This window comes from Lethenteron reissneri, chromosome 12 (assembly GCF_015708825.2).
Source record: "Lethenteron reissneri isolate LAM-NWPU_2019-01 chromosome 12, ASM1570882v1, whole genome shotgun sequence".
In the NCBI taxonomy this organism is placed as follows: Eukaryota; Metazoa; Chordata; class Hyperoartia; order Petromyzontiformes; family Petromyzontidae; genus Lethenteron; species Lethenteron reissneri.
In genome coordinates, this window is record NC_083790.1 from 446391 (window position 1) to 467962 (window position 21572).

A 21572-nucleotide genomic window follows, 5' to 3' on the forward strand; every position below is an offset into this window, starting at 1 on the left:
ATAAAATTACCATCACAAATGTCATTAGCAACATCGACAAGAGCGTACCAGTAGCAACGCAAAAACATCGTCATCATTAACAAGCAGCAGCAGTCCCAGCCACATCACACCAACAGCGGCACGAACGTCATCAAACAAACAGCAACCACCATCGGTAGCAGCAGCAGTATAATATCACGTTCTCAGCAGCACAAACACCATCATCATAACAATCAGAAGCGGCATCATTATCTGCAGCCTGTCGGGGAGACAGCGTCATTCAGACGCCCCGACAGACCTGGTCTTCACCTGAAGACGGCTGCTTGCGTTGTGGCCGAAACGTCGTGAGAATTATTTTATTATGTTTCATTTTCATTATTTTATTATTTCCATTCTACGTGACTTTACCGAAAGAACCAAGAAGATGAATCCCTGCAGTCACGAAAGCTTTAAATCGAAATTTAAGGTCGGCGCTGATAAGGGGTTGACAGGTATCAGTGACGTGCGGTGAGGTCAATGGCTGGGGAGGCACTGGCTCGTGTCAGAGCCAGATTCACACACGGAGGGGGGCGTGTCCATACTGAGGGGGGCGTGTTGGACACGTCCCCTCAGTGAGGCAGATGTGATAGCTGCCTCCCCTGGTGCTTTTTCATTGCAGTTTCATGACGAGACCAGCGAGCCTAAATATCTTTATACACATACGTGAAATAAGTTACCTGGAGTATGGAAGGCGAGGACATGAAATTAAGGGGTCTACAAACATTACATTGGTGACATACTGAGATAGTAACAGGCACGCGCTTATTGCCGGCGCTCCATCCAGTTAATGAGGGGTTGCACAATCAGAGGGGAGGCTGAGCTCGTCGCTGCCTCAGCTCTCGTCTCTTCCTGTATTTGCAGCGGAGCTCCGCAAATTTGGCGATTTTGACTATAAAATGATTGGAATCGTACAGAAATGATATTTATAACACAGATCAGTGGAAAAATTGTAATATTTATTTGATTCTTTTTTTTACTTTTCGTCACAGCTTTTTTCATTAGAATATGACAGGTAAGGCTCTACCTCCCCTGCCTCCCCTGACCGCACGTCCCTGGTATGTATGCGTGACAGTCTCTCGACATGAACGTCAAATGAAGTCCATTATAATCCCTGGCGTTTGCAGACGTCGGTTATAGGTTAGCAATTGCTTCAGCAAGCAAATTATGCGCCGAATTCGACTTTCCGGGTCTCATCAGCGGTGAGACCTTGTGAAATGGAAACTTCTTAAAAATGCAAATTTAGATCTGGTGGTGCCTTTGCCAACACAGCCGCGTTTCACAGGGGGGCATCGTAGCATTTGCTTTCCAAGTTAAAAGTGGAAAGGACAAACATCTTTAAATAAATGAACTGTAACACGATGGTAATTATACATACAGTGAACAGTAGGAACCACAGACGAGCGGGAAGGCAGCAGCAGCCACGCGGTGAGCCGGCTCCAACAATTGCCAAATATCTGCGGTCCTTTGTCTAGACACTTGTAGATCAGTGACACTTCGTCTGTGCACTGTCTAGACACGTGTAGGTCAGTGACACTTCGTCTGTGCACTGTCTAGACACGTGTAGATCAGTGACACTTCGTCTGTGCACTGTCTAGACACGTGTAGGTCAGTGACACTTCGTCTGTGCACTGTCTAGACACGTGTAGGTCAGTGACACTTCGTCTGTGCACTGTCTAGACACGTGTAGGTCAGTGACACTTCGTCTGTGCTCTGTCTAGACACGTGTAGATCAGTGACACTTCGTCTGTGCACTGTCTAGACACGTGTAGGTCAGTGACACTTCGTCTGTGCTCTGTCTAGACACGTGTAGATCAGTGACACTTCGTCTGTGCACTGTCTAGACACGTGTAGGTCAGTGACACTTCGTCTGTGCACTGTCTAGACACGTGTAGGTCAGTGACACTTCGTCTGTGCACTGTCTAGACACGTGTAGGTCAGTGACACTTCGTCTGTGCTCTGTCTAGACACGTGTAGATCAGTGACACTTCGTCTGTGCACTGTCTAGACACGTGTAGGTCAGTGACACTTCGTCTGTGCTCTGTCTAGACACGTGTAGGTCAGTGACACTTCGTCTGTGCACTGTCTAGACACGTGTAGATCAGTGACACTTCGTCTGTGCACTGTCTAGACACGTGTAGGTCAGTGACACTTCGTCTGTGCTCTGTCTAGACACGTGTAGATCAGTGACACTTCGTCTGTGCTCTGTCTAGACACGTGTAGATCAGTGACACTTCGTCTGTGCTCTGTCTAGACACGTGTAGATCAGTGACACTTCGTCTGTGCACTGTCTAGACACGTGTAGATCAGTGACACTTCGTCTGTGCACTGTCTAGACACGTGTAGGTCAGTGACACTTCGTCTGTGCACTGTCTAGACACATATAGATCAGTGACACTTCGTCTGTGCACTGTCTAGACACGTGTAGGTCAGTGACACTTCGTCTGTGCACTGTCTAGACACGTGTAGGTCAGTGACACTTCGTCTGTGCACTGTCTAGACACGTGTAGGTCAGTGACACTTCGTCTGTGCTCTGTCTAGACACGTGTAGGTCAGTGACACTTCGTCTGTGCACTGTCTAGACACGTGTAGATCAGTGACACTTCGTCTGTGCTCTGTCTAGACACGTGTAGGTCAGTGACACTTCGTCTGTGCACTGTCTAGACACGTGTAGGTCAGTGACACTTCGTCTGTGCTCTGTCTAGACACGTGTAGGTCAGTGACACTTCGTCTGTGCACTGTCTAGACACGTGTAGATCAGTGACACTTCGTCTGTGCACTGTCTAGACACGTGTAGGTCAGTGACACTTCGTCTGTGCACTGTCTAGACACGTGTAGGTCAGTGACACTTCGTCTGTGCACTGTCTAGACACGTGTAGGTCAGTGACACTTCGTCTGTGCACTGTCTAGACACGTGTAGGTCAGTGACACTTCGTCTGTGCACTGTCTAGACACGTGTAGGTCAGTGACACTTCGTCTGTGCACTGTCTAGACACGTGTAGGTCAGTGACACTTTGTCTGTGCTCTGTCTAGACACGTGTAGGTCAGTGACACTTCGTCTGTGCACTGTCTAGACACTTGTAGGTCAGTGACACTTCGTCTGTGCACTGTATAGACACGTGTAGGTCAGTGACACTTCGTCTGTGCACTGTCTAGACACGTGTAGGTCAGTTACTCTTTGTCTGTGCTCTGTCTAGACACGTGTAGGTCAGTGACACTTCGTCTGTGCTCTGTCTAGACACTTGTAGGTCAGTGACACTTCGTCTGTGCTCTGTCTAGACACGTGTAGGTCAGTGACACTTCGTCTGTGCTCTGTCTAGACACGTGTAGGTCAGTGACACTTCGTCTGTGCTCTGTCTAGACACTTGTAGGTCAGTGACACTTCGTCTGTGCTCTGTCTAGACACGTGTAGGTCAGTGACACTTCGTCTGTGCTCTGTCTAGACACGTGTAGGTCAGTGACACTTCGTCTGTGCACTGTCTAGACACGTGTAGGTCAGTGACACTTCGTCTGTGCTCTGTCTAGACACGTGTAGGTCAGTGACACTTCGTCTGTGCACTGTCTAGACACGTGTAGGTCAGTGACACTTCGTCTGTGCTCTGTCTAGACACGTGTAGGTCAGTGACACTTCGTCTGTGCTCTGTCTAGACACTTGTAGGTCAGTGACACTTCGTCTGTGCTCTGTCTAGACACGTGTAGATCAGTGACACTTCGTCTGTGCACTGTCTAGACACTTGTAGATCAGTGACACTTCGTCTGTGCATTGTCTAGACACGTGTAGATCAGTGACACTTTGTCTGTGCTCTGTCTAGACACGTGTAGATCAGTGACACTTCGTCTGTGCACTGTCTAGACACGTGTAGATCAGTGACACTTCGTCTGTGCTCTGTCTAGACACGTGTAGGTCAGTGACACTTCGTCTGTGCTCTGTCTAGACACGTGTAGGTCAGTGACACTTCGTCTGTGCACTGTCTAGACACGTGTAGGTCAGTGACACTTCGTCTGTGCACTGTCTAGACACGTGTAGATCAGTGACACTTCGTCTGTGCTCTGTCTAGACACGTGTAGGTCAGTGACACTTCGTCTGTGCTCTGTCTAGACACGTGTAGGTCAGTGACACTTCGTCTGTGCACTGTCTAGACACGTGTAGGTCAGTGACACTTCGTCTGTGCTCTGTCTAGACACGTGTAGGTCAGTGACACTTTGTCTGTGCACTGTCTAGACACGTGTAGGTCAGTGACACTTCGTCTGTGCTCTGTCTAGACACGTGTAGGTCAGTGACACTTCGTCTGTGCTCTGTCTAGACACGTGTAGGTCAGTGACACTTTGTCTGTGCACTGTCTAGACACTTGTAGGTCAGTGACACTTTGTCTGTGCACTGTCTAGACTCATGTAGGTCAGTGACACTTCGTCTGTGCTCTGTCTAGACACTTGTAGGTCAGTGACACTTCGTCTGTGCACTGTCTAGACACGTGTAGATCAGTGACACTTCGTCTGTGCTCTGTCTAGACACTTGTAGGTCAGTGACACTTCGTCTGTGCACTGTCTAGACACGTGTAGATCAGTGACACTTCGTCTGTGCACTGTCTAGACACGTGTAGGTCAGTGACACTTCGTCTGTGCACTGTCTAGACACGTGTAGGTCAGTGACACTTCGTCTGTGCTCTGTCTAGACACTTGTAGGTCAGTGACACTTCGTCTGTGCACTGTCTAGACACGTGTAGATCAGTGACACTTCGTCTGTGCTTTGTCTAGACACGTGTAGGTCAGTGACACTTCGTCTGTGCACTGTCTAGACTCATGTAGGTCAGTGACACTTCGTCTGTGCACTGTCTAGACTCATGTAGGTCAGTGACACTTCGTCTGTGCACTGTCTAGACCAGGGGTCCTCAAACTACGGCCCGCGGGCCACATGCGGCCCGCCGAGGACATTTATCCGGCCCGCCGGGTGTTTTTGCCGCCGCTGCCTGTCTGTTACTTTTTTTCTGCATGAGAAGGACGGTCATTGGTGGAAGAGTGAGAGGGGGCGGAGTTCCCCCCAATCAGACTGCATTGATGGGCAGTGCAGTCTGTATGTATCTGTGTGGGCAAAGTTATTGCTGGTATATTGTTTTTGTAGCGCTGTATATATATTGGTATTTTACTAATAGCAATTTTGACTCCCTAGGAAACAATGATGTCAAGAAAGAGAAAAATTTACTCGGAGTGTAGGATATTCAAAGAACAGTGGACTTATGATTACTTTTTCATGCAGTACAAGGAAAGAGCTGTGTGTCTGATATGCCAGAATATAGTGTCTGTGTTCAAAGAATACAATTTACGTCGACACTATGAAACTCAACATAAAGATAAATATGATTGTTTGGTCGGAGAAGTGAGAAAAGATAAAATATTAAAACTGAAAAACACATTAACAACTCAGCAAAATACTTTTGTGAAGCAGAAGCAGCTAAATGTCATCACTAGGAGTAAGTTTTCAAGTTGCCAAGCTAATAGCGTGCACTGGCAGACCATTCGTGGAGGGAGAATTTGTTAAAGAATGCTTTCTTTCTGTTGCCAAAGAGATGTGTCCAGAGAAGGTCGATTTATTTAGTACAGTGAGTCTTTCAGGACCTACAATTACACGGAGGATTGAAGAAATGGGAGACAATTTGCATCAGCATTTGCAAAACTCCACAAAAAAACTTTCCTATTTTTCGTTGGCACTCGACGAAAGCAATGATGTTCGTGATTCTGCACAACTTCTAATTTTTATTCATGGGACGAATGACGATTTCGAAGTCACAGAAGAGCTTGCTGCACTGCAAAGCATCAAAAGAACAACTACAGGAGAGGATATCTATGAAAAGGTTTGCCAAACTGTGAATGGTTTGGAGCTGAACTGGGCTAAACTAGCCAGTGTGACAACTGATGGTGCTCCTAGCATGGTGGGGTCTAAGAAAGGAGTAATTGCTCGCATTAACCAAGAGATGGACAAACATAACCATTCTCATCCAATAGCCATACACTGCCTCATCCACCAACAAGCGCTGTGTAGTAAATCACTGAAGTGGGATTGTTATGAAAATTGTGGTATCTTGTGTTAACTTCATTAGAGCTCATGCACAAAACCACAGACAATTTCAGGAATTTCTGTCTGAGCTAAATGTTGACTATGAAGATGTTCTGTACCACACAGAAGTCCGTTGGCTGAGTCGAGGGAGAGTTATGAAACGTTTCTATGACTTACTTCCACAGATTACAGCTTTTCTGCTTTCAAAAAACAAAGAAGTACCAGAGCTCAATGATGCAGAATGGAAATGGCACCTTGCCTTTCTGACAGATGTAACAGAGCTACTCAACAGTTTCAATGTGCAACTTCAAGGAAAGGGGAAGCTCATCTGTGATATGCAATCACATGTCAAAGCATTTGAAGTAAAATTAGGCCTCCTCATCAAACAAGTGAAGGAGGAAAACTTCTGCCATCTCCCCACAACTCAAAATCTGTTAGCAGAAAAACCATTGGTTGCATTCCCAAACAAAACATGTGTGGATTTATTGGAAAAATTGCAAAAGGAGTTCCAATTTAGATTTAAAGAGCTTCATCTCCATGAACAGGACATACAGCTTTTCCGTAACCCATTTTCTTTGACATTGAAAATGTGGATACAATTTACCAAATGGAACTGGCTGAACTGCAAAATTGTGACTCTCTGAAAGACGCTTTCAAGTCAAGCAGCCTTCATAATTTCTATGCATCTCTCCCCTCTGAGACATATCCTCATCGCAGGAACCATGCACTCAAAATGGCAACCATCTTTGGCAGCACTTATGTCTGTGAACAGACTTGTACCAGAATGAAACATTTGAAATCTCCAACCAGATCTAGACTAACGGATACACATCTTGCATCACTTGTTACGACTAGCAGTGACAAATATGGAACCGGACATTGACCATCTCATTAGCCAAAAGCAGGCCCATAGTTCCCATTGAAATACTGGAAAGTTTGTTGATTTAACTTTACTTGTTCTTCATTTTAAATATTGTATTTGTTCCCGTTTTGTTTCTTCACTTCAAAATAAGATATATGCAGTGTGCATAGGAATTTGTTCATAGTTTTTTTTAACTATAGTCCGGCCCTCCAACGGTCTGAGGGACAGTGAACTGGCCCCCTGTTTAAAAAGTTTGAGGACCCCTGGTCTAGACACTTGTAGATCAGTGACACTTCGTCTGTGCTCTGTCTAGACACGTGTAGGTCAGTGACACTGCGTCTGTGCATTGTCTAGACACATGTAGGTCAGTGACACTTCGTCTGTGCACTGTCTAGACACATGTAGGTCAGTGACACTTCGTCTGTGCATTGTCTAGACACATGTAGGTCAGTGACACTTCGTCTGTGCACTGTCTAGACACATGTAGGTCAGTGACACTGCGTCTGTGCATTGTCTAGACACATGTAGGTCAGTGACACTTCGTCTGTGCACTGTCTAGACTCATGTAGGTCAGTGACACTTCGTCTGTGCACTGTCTAGACTCATGTAGGTCAGTGACACTTCGTCTGTGCACTGTCTAGACACATGTAGGTCAGTGACACTGCGTCTGTGCATTGTCTAGACACATGTAGGTCAGTGACACTTCGTCTGTGCACTGTCTAGACTCATGTAGGTCAGTGACACTTCGTCTGTGCACTGTCTAGACACGTGTAGGTCAGTGACACTTCGTCTGTGCTCTGTCTAGACACGTGTAGGTCAGTGACACTTCGTCTGTGCACTGTCTAGACACGTGTAGGTCAGTGACACTTCGTCTGTGCACTGTCTAGACTCATGTAGGTCAGTGACACTTCGTCTGTGCACTGTCTAGACACGTGTAGGTCAGTGACACTTCGTCTGTGCACTGTCTAGACACATGTAGGTCAGTGACACTTCGTCTGTGCACTGTCTAGACACGTGTAGGTCAGTGACACTTCGTCTGTGCACTGTCTAGACTCATGTAGGTCAGTGACACTGCGTCTGTGCTCTGTCTAGACACGTGTAGGTCAGTGACACTGCGTCTGTGCTCTGTCTAGACACTTGTAGGTCAGTGACACTGCGTCTGTGCTCTGTCTAGACACGTGTAGGTCAGTGACACTTCGTCTGTGCTCTGTCTAGACACGTGTAGGTCAGTGACACTTCGTCTGTGCTCTGTCTAGACACGTGTAGGTCAGTGACACTTTGTCTGTGCACTGTCTAGACTCATGTAGGTCAGTGACACTGCGTCTGTGCACTGTCTAGACACATGTAGATCAGTAACACTTCGTCTGTCCACTCCAGTTGCCTGGGTGAAATGTGGGCAATGTTTTACCCAATCCTGGCCAGCTGGGCCAAACATTTATTCAACTAAACTCAAGGTGCTACCGGCCACATAATGAATGTTTACACGTGGAAGGAAACGAGAGCACCCAGAGAAGCCACGCCTGCCAGGGGGGAAATGCTATCCCGTACAGATGGAACAGATGGAGTCTCCATTTTGTGCGGCGATCCATCAACCCTCGCCTCCAGTGCTGGATTACAGGCCACGTCCAGAGCCGCCACCACCACGGCTCCTCTACCCACCAGAGTGGTACTGCTATGATGATGACAAGCTATCCAATACATCCACGTTGATATGGTGATGATAAACATCTTTCTCGGCACCCATAATAGTATGACGATGCACGTGACGATGGGAATTGACATGTCACGAGCTGATGTAAGAAGCAAGCGTTCCACACTCCATCACGACAGTGATTGTGATAAAAGCACGCAGCAAGCAGTACGACGATTCCAGTACAGCTTCTGAAACATTCCGCCATGCAGCTGCCGCCTGTCAATAGGGGGTCTCGAGCGAGAAGACTGCGCTCCTGAGGAGCAAGAGGAGCAGCCTAACGACACGAACATCTCGCGGTGCTGTCCGCTCTCTTGGCCAGGTCGCATCCTCCTAAAAATAACAAACTTTCGTTTTGAAGATGGGGGTTTTTGTTGTTGATGTAGGTACATTGCTTGTAATGCAGCACTGGCGAAGTCCACTTTGCTATCGGTATTGCAATAAAACCATCTCTCATCGCGCTGTATCCACAAGACGATGCCGATAAAACACGAGGCTTCCTTCAGTGTGTCAACAGCCGACAACATCCTTTAGTATGTCAAAAGGATGACTGATGGTAACGATGCGACCCATTTCAATATACAGCATCACCAACATGACATAGTAGTAGATGGTTACCAAAGTTATGTGAATGTCTCTTGCGGACCACCGGGGCGAGCAGGAAGGTTGCCCGTCACAGCCTCGCCGCCGCTGCCATTAACAGTGCCATCAGCCATGATCAATCCACTGCTGGATGAAGGCCTCTACAAGCCGTCACCATCTCTCACGGATCCTGCGAAGTTGGGATCCACCCAGCCGATTTCATCATCGTCGCATCTCTCTGATCTCGTTCCATTCCTGGCACCATCGCCCCTTCATCTCGCGACCCGTCCACTCGCTTTGCGTGAGTAGGTGGCTGATGATTCCCACTACACTACGGCGTTCTTATCGGAACCCACCGGGGCAAGGCTCTCATAGTTTACCAAGTTGGCATTAACCTCCGTTCAATTATGCAGCCGTTACAATCTCTACTTGGCTGAATATTGCTGAACACGTCAACAACGGCTCCCATTTACCACTAAGTGGCGCTTGAGCCAAGCTCGGTGCACGTTGAGGCCAAGTGAAGTATCCAAAGCTCGCTGCTGGAAAGTCACGGGACAGATCCAAGGGCCATATGTCGACTGCTGTGCCAGGATAGGTGCAGAAGATACCGGGACAGACCCAGGTGCTAAAGATTGACTGAGATGACCGGCAGAGACACCACCTGTGCTCCTCACCGTGCAAACTTTCTGCGTTCGGTCGCCCGGCTCCCCGCTCGTTGTTGTGAGCATCGTTTCTCTGCCCTCCGTTGTTGTTGGAGGGCGACTGCCCTCAACTGCTCAGCAGCGTCCTTCACGAGCCTCCTCCACAGAGACCGATCCCGACACCGCTGACAAGTCCACTCAGCTCCAGGTCCTCCTGTTCTATATCAACCCATCTCTTCTCGAGCCCTCTCTATCCGGTCAAATAGATGCTGCTTGGGCATGTGGTGGCTGCCAGCCGGTGGAGCTCGCTGAAGGAACTGTGTCCAGATCATTTATGAATCTGCGACTTCATCACAATGCAGACTGGTTAAATCCACGATGAATCCTAGGCAGGCCAGCTTAAATGTTTCAAACCGCAGCGCATGTTCATTTAAAGGGCTCCACGTTCGCAAGCACAGAGAATGAAGGGGGCATGTGGAGTGACAGGCCATGCAGCATTCACACAGCGTGACTCGCACAAAGACAAAGATCCACCGTGTAGTCTTAACAGACTGTTGGGGCAAGTGCTGTTAGCGATCACCTACGAAGTCCGACACAAGGGGGTGGGTGGCCAGCAGCACGCCCGGCCGCATTTATCTCCCCGATGCTGATGTTTTCTGCACCGTACCAGATACTCATTTTTTATGTCAACATCCTCAGGCACGCGCGCGGCGGCATTCCACAGGCAAGAGCGAAGTTCCGTGTCCGCCCAGGGCCGAGCCAGCTGGCCTGGGGTCACGGGACTCGCCTCCATGGCTCCCTTCTTCTCTCCTCCTCCTCCCACTTCCTCGTGTTGCCTCGGCAGCAGCAGCAGCAGCAAATGGGTTAGGGGTCAGTCAGAGATAGGGTTGGGTAGGAGCATAAATCAGGTGAAGTTTATGGTTAGGATCAGGGTAGGGGGTTGGGATTAGGGTCGACTTTAGTTTTAGGATCAAGGTTATGATCATGTATCAGGGTAGGGTTATTATCAGGGTCAGGGATAGGGCGAGGGTAAAGGTTCTGGTCAGGTTGAGGAGGTTCGGCTCGCCCACCTTGTCCACTGGAGAGACCAAACCCTCACGCGTGCACGTTCCCCAGGCAGCGCGCGGCCTCTCATCACAGCTGTGCCTCAGCCTCCTGCAGCAGTACAGCAGGAGCAGCAGGAGCAGCAGTACATCAATACAGCAGACCAACACAGCAAGAGCTCACGACGAACCAACTCCTGATGCCACGGAATCGCAATCGCGATGCCGGTTACCGGACTCGTCCTGCTCAGACCTGGACAGGTGGCAATCCGAGTTGAGGTCAAGGGTCAGCGTGAGGGGTCAGGTTTGTCGTCTTTCCCCCGCACCTCGGATTAGCACGGTTGGTTATGTACGGTGCGAAAGAAGTTCAACATACGTGAGAATATGAATCGGGGTCACGCAGAGCCAGGCAGAGAAGACTCCATGCAATGACTCAAGCCTCGGCATGTGCTTGTTTTATTAACGACACTCGATTTAATAAGGGAACGAAAACTCAACCATCAACCAGTGCCACCAACTACTGCCACGGACTCTCAAGATCGCCAACACCGCCGCTGTCATCAACCTCAGGCGCCCCCAGCTCCGCGCTCTCTGGCGTCCGAGCCGGGGCGCTCCCTCTCGGGGGCCTCGTCGCATCAGCTCCAGCAGCTGCCGCTTGCCGTCTCGTCCCAGCTCCCAGCTTCGAGGTTACCAGGTGCCGAGTCCCATTTACAAGTCTCAAGGTTCCAGATGCCGAGTTAACAGTCTAAAGGTTTCAGATGCAGAGTTGCAATTCTCAGTCCGACTCGCAGATCCTCATCAGGGGCTCCATGTCTCAGTCGCAGGTTCCAAGGCCCAATATTTGGGTTCCAGCTCCCGGGTCTGCCGAGGTACTTCCGAACTCTCACTCCCAGATCTCCTCGCGCCAGTTCTATAACCCCGGCTCACAATCCCAGCTTTAAAGTCTCAGTCTGAGGTAACAGGTCTCAAGAGTAAGTTCCAATCATACCCCCTTAATGCCAGGCGCCAATGTCTCTCTCTTTGTTACAGGTTCCAATGCTCAGGATGTCTGAAGATGTCCTTGATCAAGACATTGAGGTGGCACCTCGAGATTCTTGCTGCATGGCTGGAGCGGCATGAATATCCAATGCTGATTCGTGTCCCCTTCTGATTGGATGCTCTGTGAGGATTCCAGAGAAATCCGGAATGACTACCGATGGACCACCACGTGTCCAGATCATTATCGTCATTATCAATCCTCATCAATGAATAAAACAACCGCCGATCAACAATACCACCACCACCACCACTGGCGCACCCACCACCAAAACCAGCTCAGCACCGCCGTCAATGCCGCCACCACAGAGACCGGTCGTGGACCTCACACGCGACGCCATGGCGCCCTCTGCCGACCACAACTCGCCTCTCGGTCCAGGTCTTCTCGTGCCTCTTCCAGGGCCCGGGTTCCAGAGCCCAGACTTCAAAGGCTCAGTCGGAGGTCACAGGTTCGAGGTCCCAAGTTTCAAGTTCCAATTACAAGTTCCAGGTCTCAAGTTCTGAGTTCCAGGTTTCCAGTGTGCGTGAGACCCTTCTCGACACAGCGGCTTCTCGTCTCCGCGTGTCCCGGTGCTCGTGATTATCCCAGTGGCGGGCCACCTCCCGTTCCTCACCAGCTTCTAGCGCCATTCTCACGAGTTCTTCACGGACGCTTCATCTCTTGACCTGATGCCGGTAGTGCTCTGTCATCGAGGGAGAATGTGATCCCCTGAGTTCAGCTCCTTAAGAAGCCCCCAGCACGTGGAGCGAAACATCGGACATCGTTCCGAACAACAACGCGTAGCGGCGCGACCTGAAAGTACGACGGACTCGGCAGCTCGCGAGTAGCCGCACGGCCATAACGTCAGAGCTGGCTTGGAATATGGATTACTGGCGTAAGGCACTACCACTAGAGTCATAATAATGATACTTTACATTTGTAAGGCGCATTTCATCCGTATATCCCAATGCTCTATTGCTCCATTGGGATCTAGAGTACACGGAATACCAAGGCACAATAATCTTATATCATTGTGCCCGATACTCCATGATCAGAGCTGAGTTTATCGTAACCCTATAAGCAGGTTTAGGACAAATTAAGGGGAGATGGATGCGACGTGGCCAAAATTATTCCTGGAGCAGCGTTCCAGACTGGTCCGACTGAATTCTAATCACTGTGCATTTACAATCACGACCGATCTTACAATAAAAAACACAACAGAGACTTTGCGATGAACACAGAAACGGGGAGTCGTGTCACTCGCCGCAGTGCCTGGGCGCAGGGGGGGGGGGCGCGGGCAGCAGATGACCACGAGTTCGAAAACCCCACGACACTAGACTCCCGGGGAGTGTAGGTTCGATCCCAGGTCCGGGCTACGTCTCCTCGCCACTGCCCTCCCCCTGGGGCAGCGAGACGGGGCGCAAGCCCCGGGGCAGCGAGACGGGGCGCAAGCCCCGGGGCAGCGAGACGGGGCGCAGGCCCCGGGGCAGCGTGGCCGGGAAAGGGGGCAGCACCCGCCGCGGCGCTTCTGGGAGTCCGCTCCTCGCGGCGGCAGGGAACCCCGCGTGTCGGCACGGGGAAGGGTTCGGGTCCCGGTCCCGGTCCGGGTCGGGGCCGGGGTCGGGGTCAGGGTCCAGTGAGCGGAGGCGAGCAACCAGGCCGCGGGGCAACGCGGGCAACGGCGGCAAGGCGGCCGGGCCTGACCCGCAGGCCACCGGGCAGCAGCAGTTGTGAGGGGGCAGGCCATACGGGTTGGAAGAGGGCAGCAGGAAAGAGAAGGCGAGCGCCAGGAGAACGTGGTAGGCGCTGTGCACGTACGTGTACTCTATGTCCTGCAGGGGGGCATGGAGGGGGGGGACAGGGTCAGATACGAATCTGTAATCATCTGTAACCACCCGTGCCATTACTCGTGCCACCACCTTCCCCCACTTCCGATTAACAAGTTTGGCTACATACGGTGCGAAAGACGTTCAACATACATACACCACCAACTCTCGTACCAACTTCCACCACCACTGCCAGTGCTATAGACGCGCCACCACCTCCACCACGACCCATAACTACCTCCACTATCATCACAATCAGTACCATCACCATCACCATCATCTCTCCATATTATTAGTATGGTCACCGTGATCTAGTGGAACATGTCAAAAGTTCCATGCAAGCTCAAGTCCTTGTCTGGTGAAAGTAAATCTCTGAGTCTTACCACCCTTGTCCTACACCATCACTACCGCCACATCCACCCCTACTACCACCAAGTTCACCACCCCCACTCGTCCTTGTCTATCACCTTCATCCCCATCACCACCACGTCCACCACTCACCCTTGTCCACCACCTCCACCCCCACTCATCCTTGTCTATCACCTTCATCCCCACCACCACCACGTCCACCACTCACCGTTGTCCACCGCCGCCACCACCACATCCACCACCTCCACCCCCACTCACCCTTGTCCACCACCTGTACCCCCACCATGTCCCCCACCACGTCCCCTACCTGCACCCCACCATGTCCCCCACCACGTCTCCCACCTGCACCCCACCATGTCCCCCACCATGTCCCCCACCACGTCTCCCACCTGCACCCCACCATGTCCCCCACCATGTCCCCCACCACGTCTCCCACCACGCTCTCCGCCTGTACCCGCACCTGCACGAAGAACCTGAGCGTGAAGGCGAGCCCTGCCGCGCAGCAGCCCGGCCCGATGTGGTGGAGGTAGCTACGCCTCTCCGGGTACAGCCCCTTCACCTGCCGCATCTTGCGGAGCTGAGACAGGGAGGGCGGGGTGGTGCCGGGGGGTGGGGGGGTGCAGGTGGGGGTGTTACGGGGATCGCAGGACCCCCTCTCAACCACCACCATCATCTCCACCACCATAATTTCAACCACCACCATCATCTCAACCACCACCATCATCTCCTCCGCCACCTGCATCTCCACCACCATCATCTCCACCACCACCATCATCTACACCACCACCATGTCAACCACCATCATCACCACCACCATTTCAACCACCACCATCATCTCCACCACCACCATCTCAACCACCACCATCATCTCAACCACCATCATCTCAACCACCAGCATCTCAACCACCACCAGCATCTCAACCACCACCACCATCTCCACCACCACCATCATCTCAACTACCATCATTATCTCAACCACCATTATCATCTCAACCACCATCATCATCTCCACCACCACCAGCCTCTCAACCACCACCATCATCTCCACCACCACCATCTCCACCACCACCACCATCTCAACCACCACCACCATCTCAACCACCACCATCTCCACCACGACCATCTCAACCACCACCATCATCTCCACCACCACCACCACCACCATCATCTCCACCACCATCTCAACCACCACCACCATCATCTCAACCACCACCATCATCTGAACCACCACCACCATCTCAACCACCACCATCATTGCAACCACCACCATCATCATCTCCACCACCACCATCTCAGCCACCACCATCATCTCCACCACCACCATCTCAACCACCACCATCATCTCAACCACCACCATCATCTCCACCACCACCACCATCATCTCCACCACCACCATTTCAACCACCACCACCATCATCTCAACCACCACCATCATCGCAACCACCACCATCATCATCTCAACCACCACCATCAGCTCCACAACCATCATCTCAACCACCACCACCATCTCAACCACCACCATCATCTCAACCACCACCATCATCTCAATCACCACCATCTCCACCACCACCATCATCTCCACCACCACCACCATCATCTCCACCACCACCATCATCTCCACCACCACCACCATCTCCACCACCACCATCATCTCAACCACCACCATCATCTCCACCACCACCATTTCAACCACCACCACCATCATCTCAACCACCACCATGTCAACCACCACCATCATCTCAACCACCACCATCATCACCACCACCATCATCACCACCACCATCAGCTCCACAACCATCATCTCAACCACCACCACCATCTCAACCACCACCATCATCTCCACCACCACCATCTCCACCACCATCATCTCAACCACCACCACCATCTCAAACACCACCATCATCACCACCATCATCTCCACCACCATCATCTCCACCACCACCATCATCTCCACCACCACCATCATCTCCACCACCATCATCTCCACCACCACCATCATCTCCACCACCATCATCTCCACCACCACCATCATCTCCATCACCATCATCTCCACCACCATCATCTCAACCACCACCATCATCTCCACCAACACCATCATCACCACCACCATCAGCTCCACAACCATCATCTCAACCACCACCACCATCTCAACCACCACCATCATCTCCACCACCACCATCATCTCCACCACCATCATCTCAACCACCACCATCATCACCACCATCATCTCCACCACCATCATCACCACCACCATCATCTCAACCACCACCATCATCTCAACCACCACCATCATCTCAACCACCACCATCATCTCCACCACCATCATCATCTCAACCACCACCATCATCTCAACCACCACCAGCATCTCAACCACCATCATCATCACCGCCACCATCATCTCCACCATCATCTCAACCACCACCATCATCTCCACCACCACCATCATCAGCACCCCCATCATCTCAACCACCACCATCAACTCCACAAACATCAGCTCCACAACCATCATCACCACCATCATCTCCACCACCATCCTCTCAACCACCACCATCTCCACTACCATCATCATCTCCACCACCACCATCATCTCAACCACCACTATCATCTCCACCACCATCATCATCTCCACCACCACCACCATCTCAACCACCACCATCATCTCAACCACCACCACCATCTCAACCTCCACCATCATCTCAACCACCACCATCTCAACCACCACTATCATCTCAACCACCACGATCATCATTGGAATCTCCTTTGCCAGAAGCAAAATATGATAATTGTTGTTTTACCCTTTTATCTGGCAACAAAACTGACACCTTTTTTAAAAGGGTAAAGAAACAATTATCATATTTTGCTTCTGGCAAAGGAGGTTCCAATTGTGTAAATGCTTACCCCGAGCTCTCATACTCTGATGGTGCATTGTCTTTGAGTTGTGCGCCTTTTGGCGTCATCTGGTCCAACACCATGTGAGACTAAGCTCTAAGAAAAGCTGTCTCGGGTGTGGACCAATCAATTTCAAGGACAGTGCATACATTATCAGAGTTGTGTTTTTTGTTTGCATTCCGACCGCAAGTATTGTGGTCAATGCAAACATGACTCCTTGTAAAAAAAGGTGTCAGTTTTGTTGCCAAATAAAAGGGTCAAAAAACAATTATCACCACGATCATCTCAACCACCATGACTCGTCCCTCTCTCTGCTAGAGCGAGTGACACCCGTGCCGTGGCGGTGCAGCGTTACACATGACCTCATCATCGTCATTATGATTGCGTTATGACGCTCTGCTGTATGTCTGTATGCTAAACGTGTTTCGCATCGTAGGTAGCCAAGCGTGCTAATCGAAGGTGCGAGGTTGCTGCTGGTGCTGTTGCTGCTGCTGGTGATGATAATGCTCACAAACTTGGTGGCCACGATGAGCACGGCCCCTCCGATGGGCCCCGAGTAGACCCCGTATCCGTAGGGGTCCTGCGCCACGCGGATCGCCGTGGTGAGGGCCCCCAGCATCGCGGCCGTCGAGCGTCGCGGCTCCCCCAGCTCCCCCACGGCTAGGGGTGGGGGGGAGAGGAGGGAGGTGGTGATGCCGAGTAGTATTTGCAGGATACGCACTAGGGGCAGTGCCAGGTGAAGCTAGTGCGGGGCCTGTCGCATGTTGTTATAAAGGGGCCCTAAATAAAAAACACAAATATTAAAACACCAATTTTTAACTTGCACAGTAAAGTAATTGTATTTATATTTATTTCCTATACAGCCAGATAAGACGACAAATCGCTAACCTTAAACATCCAGTCGTTCATAAAAGTTGAAGGCAGTAGAGTACTATAGTGATAGAGCAAGAGCACAATCACTGAACCGGAATTGATATCTTGAAAGCATTTAGCGCGGGGCCCTTGAAAGTGCGGGGCCCGTAGCTACTACATGTGTAGCTACTACATGTGTAGCTACTACATGTGCAGCTACTACATGTGCAGCTACTACATGTGCAGCTACTACATGTGCAGCTACTACATGTGCAGCTACTACATGTGCAGCTACTACATGTGCAGCTACTACATGTGCAGCTACTACATGTGCAGCTACTACATGTGCAGCTACTACATGTGCAGCTGCTACATGTGTAGCTACTACATGTAGTAGCTACTTTTGCTACTCGGATAATCCGGCATTGACCAGGGGTATCGCGTTGGCCGCTTGTTCCAAAAGGTATGCGGTTCTCCCCAGCCCCCCCCCCCCCCCGTGCCCCCCTCCCCCCGTGCCCCCCTCCCGCCGTGCCCCCCACCCCGTGGCCCCCGTACCCAGGATGGAGAGCCACAGGGAGAGCGCCTCGCTGTAGACGCTGAAGTACAGCAGCAGCTCGGGGCGCAGCGCGCACCACGCGAGGGAGTCGGGCCCGTCGCACGCGTGCCAGCCCTGCACCACCACGACCACCACGCGTCAACCACCACGCGTCAACCACCACGCGTCAACCACCACGCGGCAACCACCACGCGGCAACCACCAACACACGAGACACGCGGCCACCAGGCGGCAAACGCCACCACGGGAATCACTTTGGCAGCACGACGCGGCCCAGCGGTAGCGCGTTCGCCGCTTGTTGCAGAGGTTCAATGCCAGCGGCGGCCTTGGTAAATACTGCGGGTGGGTTAACCATAAAACACGCGACTGCACGCCGTTTTCTTCATGGCGAACGTTAAAGTTCCCGAGACGCTATTCGAAAATGAGTCAGACGCCATCGTGTGCCGGGCAGATTTGTCAGCTCTTCTGCACATAACGAACCTGGCGAGCAGCAACCAGGCGGCGATAACACGTGGCCCTCCTGGCCGACTCCACCCCCGCCCGGGGCGAGGTCGCCGGCGCCTCGCATCGGCGCTCAACTCGAGTCACGAACGCGCTCCCGGGAACCACTTCGGCGTCGCTACCTCAGACTAATAATGTCTGGTTGTAAACCTCTTGATGAGATTGTACTGATACCACCGACACACGTAGGATTATTATGACAAATACGCGAACCTTATACTCTAGTTGTAGTGCCTTTCGCCGATAATCATAACTCCCAAGCCACCCTAGCAGCAGGATTCCGGAATATACCGAGTGGAAAATGAAGCCCCGATTATTATTGTTTTATTCTTAATATCCCCCGACACCTCTCCCAATCCCTCGGGGGTCCCTCAATCCTTCCGGCCCCCCCCACTGACCGCGAGGAAGAAGGAGGAGAAGGCGAAGACGAGGCCCTCGCAGTAGAAGCGGCGACGCACGGCGAGAGCCGCGGGGCCCAGCAGCAGCAGGCAGCTGGCGCTGGGCACGGCCAGCCGAGCCACGGCCTCCTCCATGCCCCCACCCCCTCGCCCCCTCCTTAGGCCATCCCCGAGCTCATGGATTAGGGGTCAGAGGCGGGGAGCGCAGCCACTGCGGGAGGTGAGCGAGGTCCTCGCACCCCCAAAACGTCTCCAGGTGGCCTCAGAGAGACCCCCAGAGCAGTGGGGGCGGGCGCGGCACTGCCCAGTCGGCTCCTGCGACGGCGACAGCGCGCAGAACGACTCCTCTAATCCGCGACTCCTCTAATCCGCGACCAGGTGATGGGAGTTGGGGGGGGGGGTATTTTGTAGACCCTATCTGGAATCGAACCGTGCCACCAGCGCTCAGTAGGGTACCGCTTCCCGCTACGACTCCAACTTCCAGAGCTCCGCTGCGTCCTCACGTCGGCGGGAACCCAGCGAAGGTCCCTGTCCGCTGTGATAGCACCCCCTCGACCGGTGCTGACGCTCTCCGAGACTCCGGTTAAATGTCCCGGCAGCGTGCAGCGTAAAGTTTAAATGCCCCCCTGCACCCCGCCTCCCCCCTCACGAGAGACAGCTGTGGAGGCGGCGGCTGTGTTGAGGCCAGGAGACACAGCGAGGCATTGTTGAGAGGGGCTCGGCAAGGGCTTGTGACGAGGGAGGCGGGGGAGGCTCTGGGGGGCCCCGACAGCCCGGCAGGTGCGGCTGGAGCAGCTGCTGCTCGGGCTGGCTGGCTAAATATAGCCTGCGCCTTCCCCCGCGAGTCCTGGACTCGGGAACTCTCCTCTCGTGTTCTCTCTCAGCTCCTCCTGCTCCTCCTCGCTCATCCTCGTCGTCGTCCTCTTGGGGCGGCAGGGCGGTGGCGCAGTGGTGATCACACTCGCGACTCACAACAACAAGGGCCTCGGTTCGATCCCCACTCACGGACACCACCAACACCAGTGACGAATGTCCCGGTCGATTCAGTCTCAAATGAGTACCTGGTGCGGTGTGTAAAACATCAGGACTGGGGAAACAAAGGCGGCCGGGCGTGGTGTTAAGCACCCACCTCCTTGTGTGCCGTGCCAGCCTTCATAGGTGCTACTCGCTGACAGCGCTTAATGTCCGGGGATCTTCGTATTTGTCTCGTGTGTGTGCGAGCTCCCAGGTGCGCATGACTTTACTGACACTGTGCACGAGTTTGGAGAGCGTCTTACTTTCAGGAGCGTCTTAAAATGCGGAGAATGCGGTGTGCCTCGCTCGTGCGAGAGCCATCTCCTCTCATCTCATGGACTCTCCTCCACCGCCTCCTCTATTCTTGACCTCGTATCACCTCTCCTCCGCTCCCCCGCATTCCCCGAGCTCCCCCGTCACCCTCCGCCCGCATCTCTCCATTCTCACCTCCTCCTCCTCGTCTCGCGCGTCTTCTCTTGCTTACTCCCTCGTTTGTCTGCAGCTCTCACTGTCTTCCATGTTTCGTCTCCTCTCCTCCCTGCTGTCCCCCATCCTATCCGCGCTCTCCACATCTCTCACCTCACCTCGTGTAGCTTCCCTTCCTGCGCTCTCTCCCTCACCCTCTCATCCCTCTCCTCCCCCCTCTCATCCCTCTCCTCCCCCCATGCTCTCCCCGTCCGGGCTACAGAGGGGACCTCAGTGGTGACCTCATCTGGTGTTTTGACCCGGGACTTTCTTAGGCCCTGTCCCATCAAATCGCTTACTCCCCCCCCCACCCCTCCCTCCACTTTCTCTCCATCCTGCGCTCGCACCTCCTATCCCCCATCCTGGTCTCCCCTCTTCGCTATCTCGCCACACGACGGCTCTCTTCCCCGTGTCGCCATTCTTTCTCTCCTCATCCCGTCCACCCTCTCTCCCGTCCTTGCCTGACCTCCCTCCAGCGTCCCACTCTGCCTGCTCCTCCTCCCCCCTCTCTGCTGCCCTCTCCTGACCACGCTGCCCCACAAAGCCCTTCTCCCCACTGCTCCCCCCGAATCCTCCCTCTGCTTCCCCAGCAGCTCCGGCTCAGTGTACCGACCACGGCCAGTATGGACCCCTGAGAGAGACACAGCTCCGGGGGCTTGGGCCGAGCATCTCAGCGACGCTGGTTTAATGCCTCCGACACAGCCATTATTAATCTGACACGATCATTACGAACCCTGCGATCCGTGTTCATCTTGAGACGAGATCATCTGGACCGCCAGAATTCTCAACTTCCTCAAAGGCT

The 21572-nt window shown here is 52.4% G+C and overlaps 1 protein-coding gene across 1 annotated transcript; it reads right to left on the minus strand.

Moving 5' to 3' along the window:
• Positions 1-11517: 11517 nt before the first annotated feature.
• On the minus strand, positions 11518-19873 carry LOC133341633 (protein myomaker-like). Its single transcript, XM_061550230.1, has 5 exons — positions 19292-19873; positions 18392-18506; positions 17496-17644; positions 14556-14672; positions 11518-13732 (listed from the first exon to the last, which is right to left on the minus strand). The coding sequence occupies exons 1-5, from the start codon at positions 19424-19426 to the stop codon at positions 13274-13276; spliced, it is 975 nt and encodes a 324-aa protein (XP_061406214.1). The 5' UTR covers positions 19427-19873; the 3' UTR covers positions 11518-13273.
• Positions 19874-21572: the final 1699 nt, after the last annotated feature.

Excerpts from the sequence above, each read along its gene's own strand:
- LOC133341633 (XM_061550230.1), bottom strand. The coding sequence starts at position 19,426 with ATGGAGGAGGCCGTGGCTCGGCTGGCCGTGCCCAGCGCCAGCTGCCTG. Across the intron at positions 17,645-18,391 it reads CCTGTGGCTCTCCATCCTGG|CCGTGGGGGAGCTGGGGGAG; the intron begins GTACGGGGGCCA and ends CCCCACCCCTAG. Across the intron at positions 14,673-17,495 it reads TCATCGTGGCCACCAAGTTT|CTCCGCAAGATGCGGCAGGT; the intron begins GTGAGCATTATC and ends TCCCTGTCTCAG.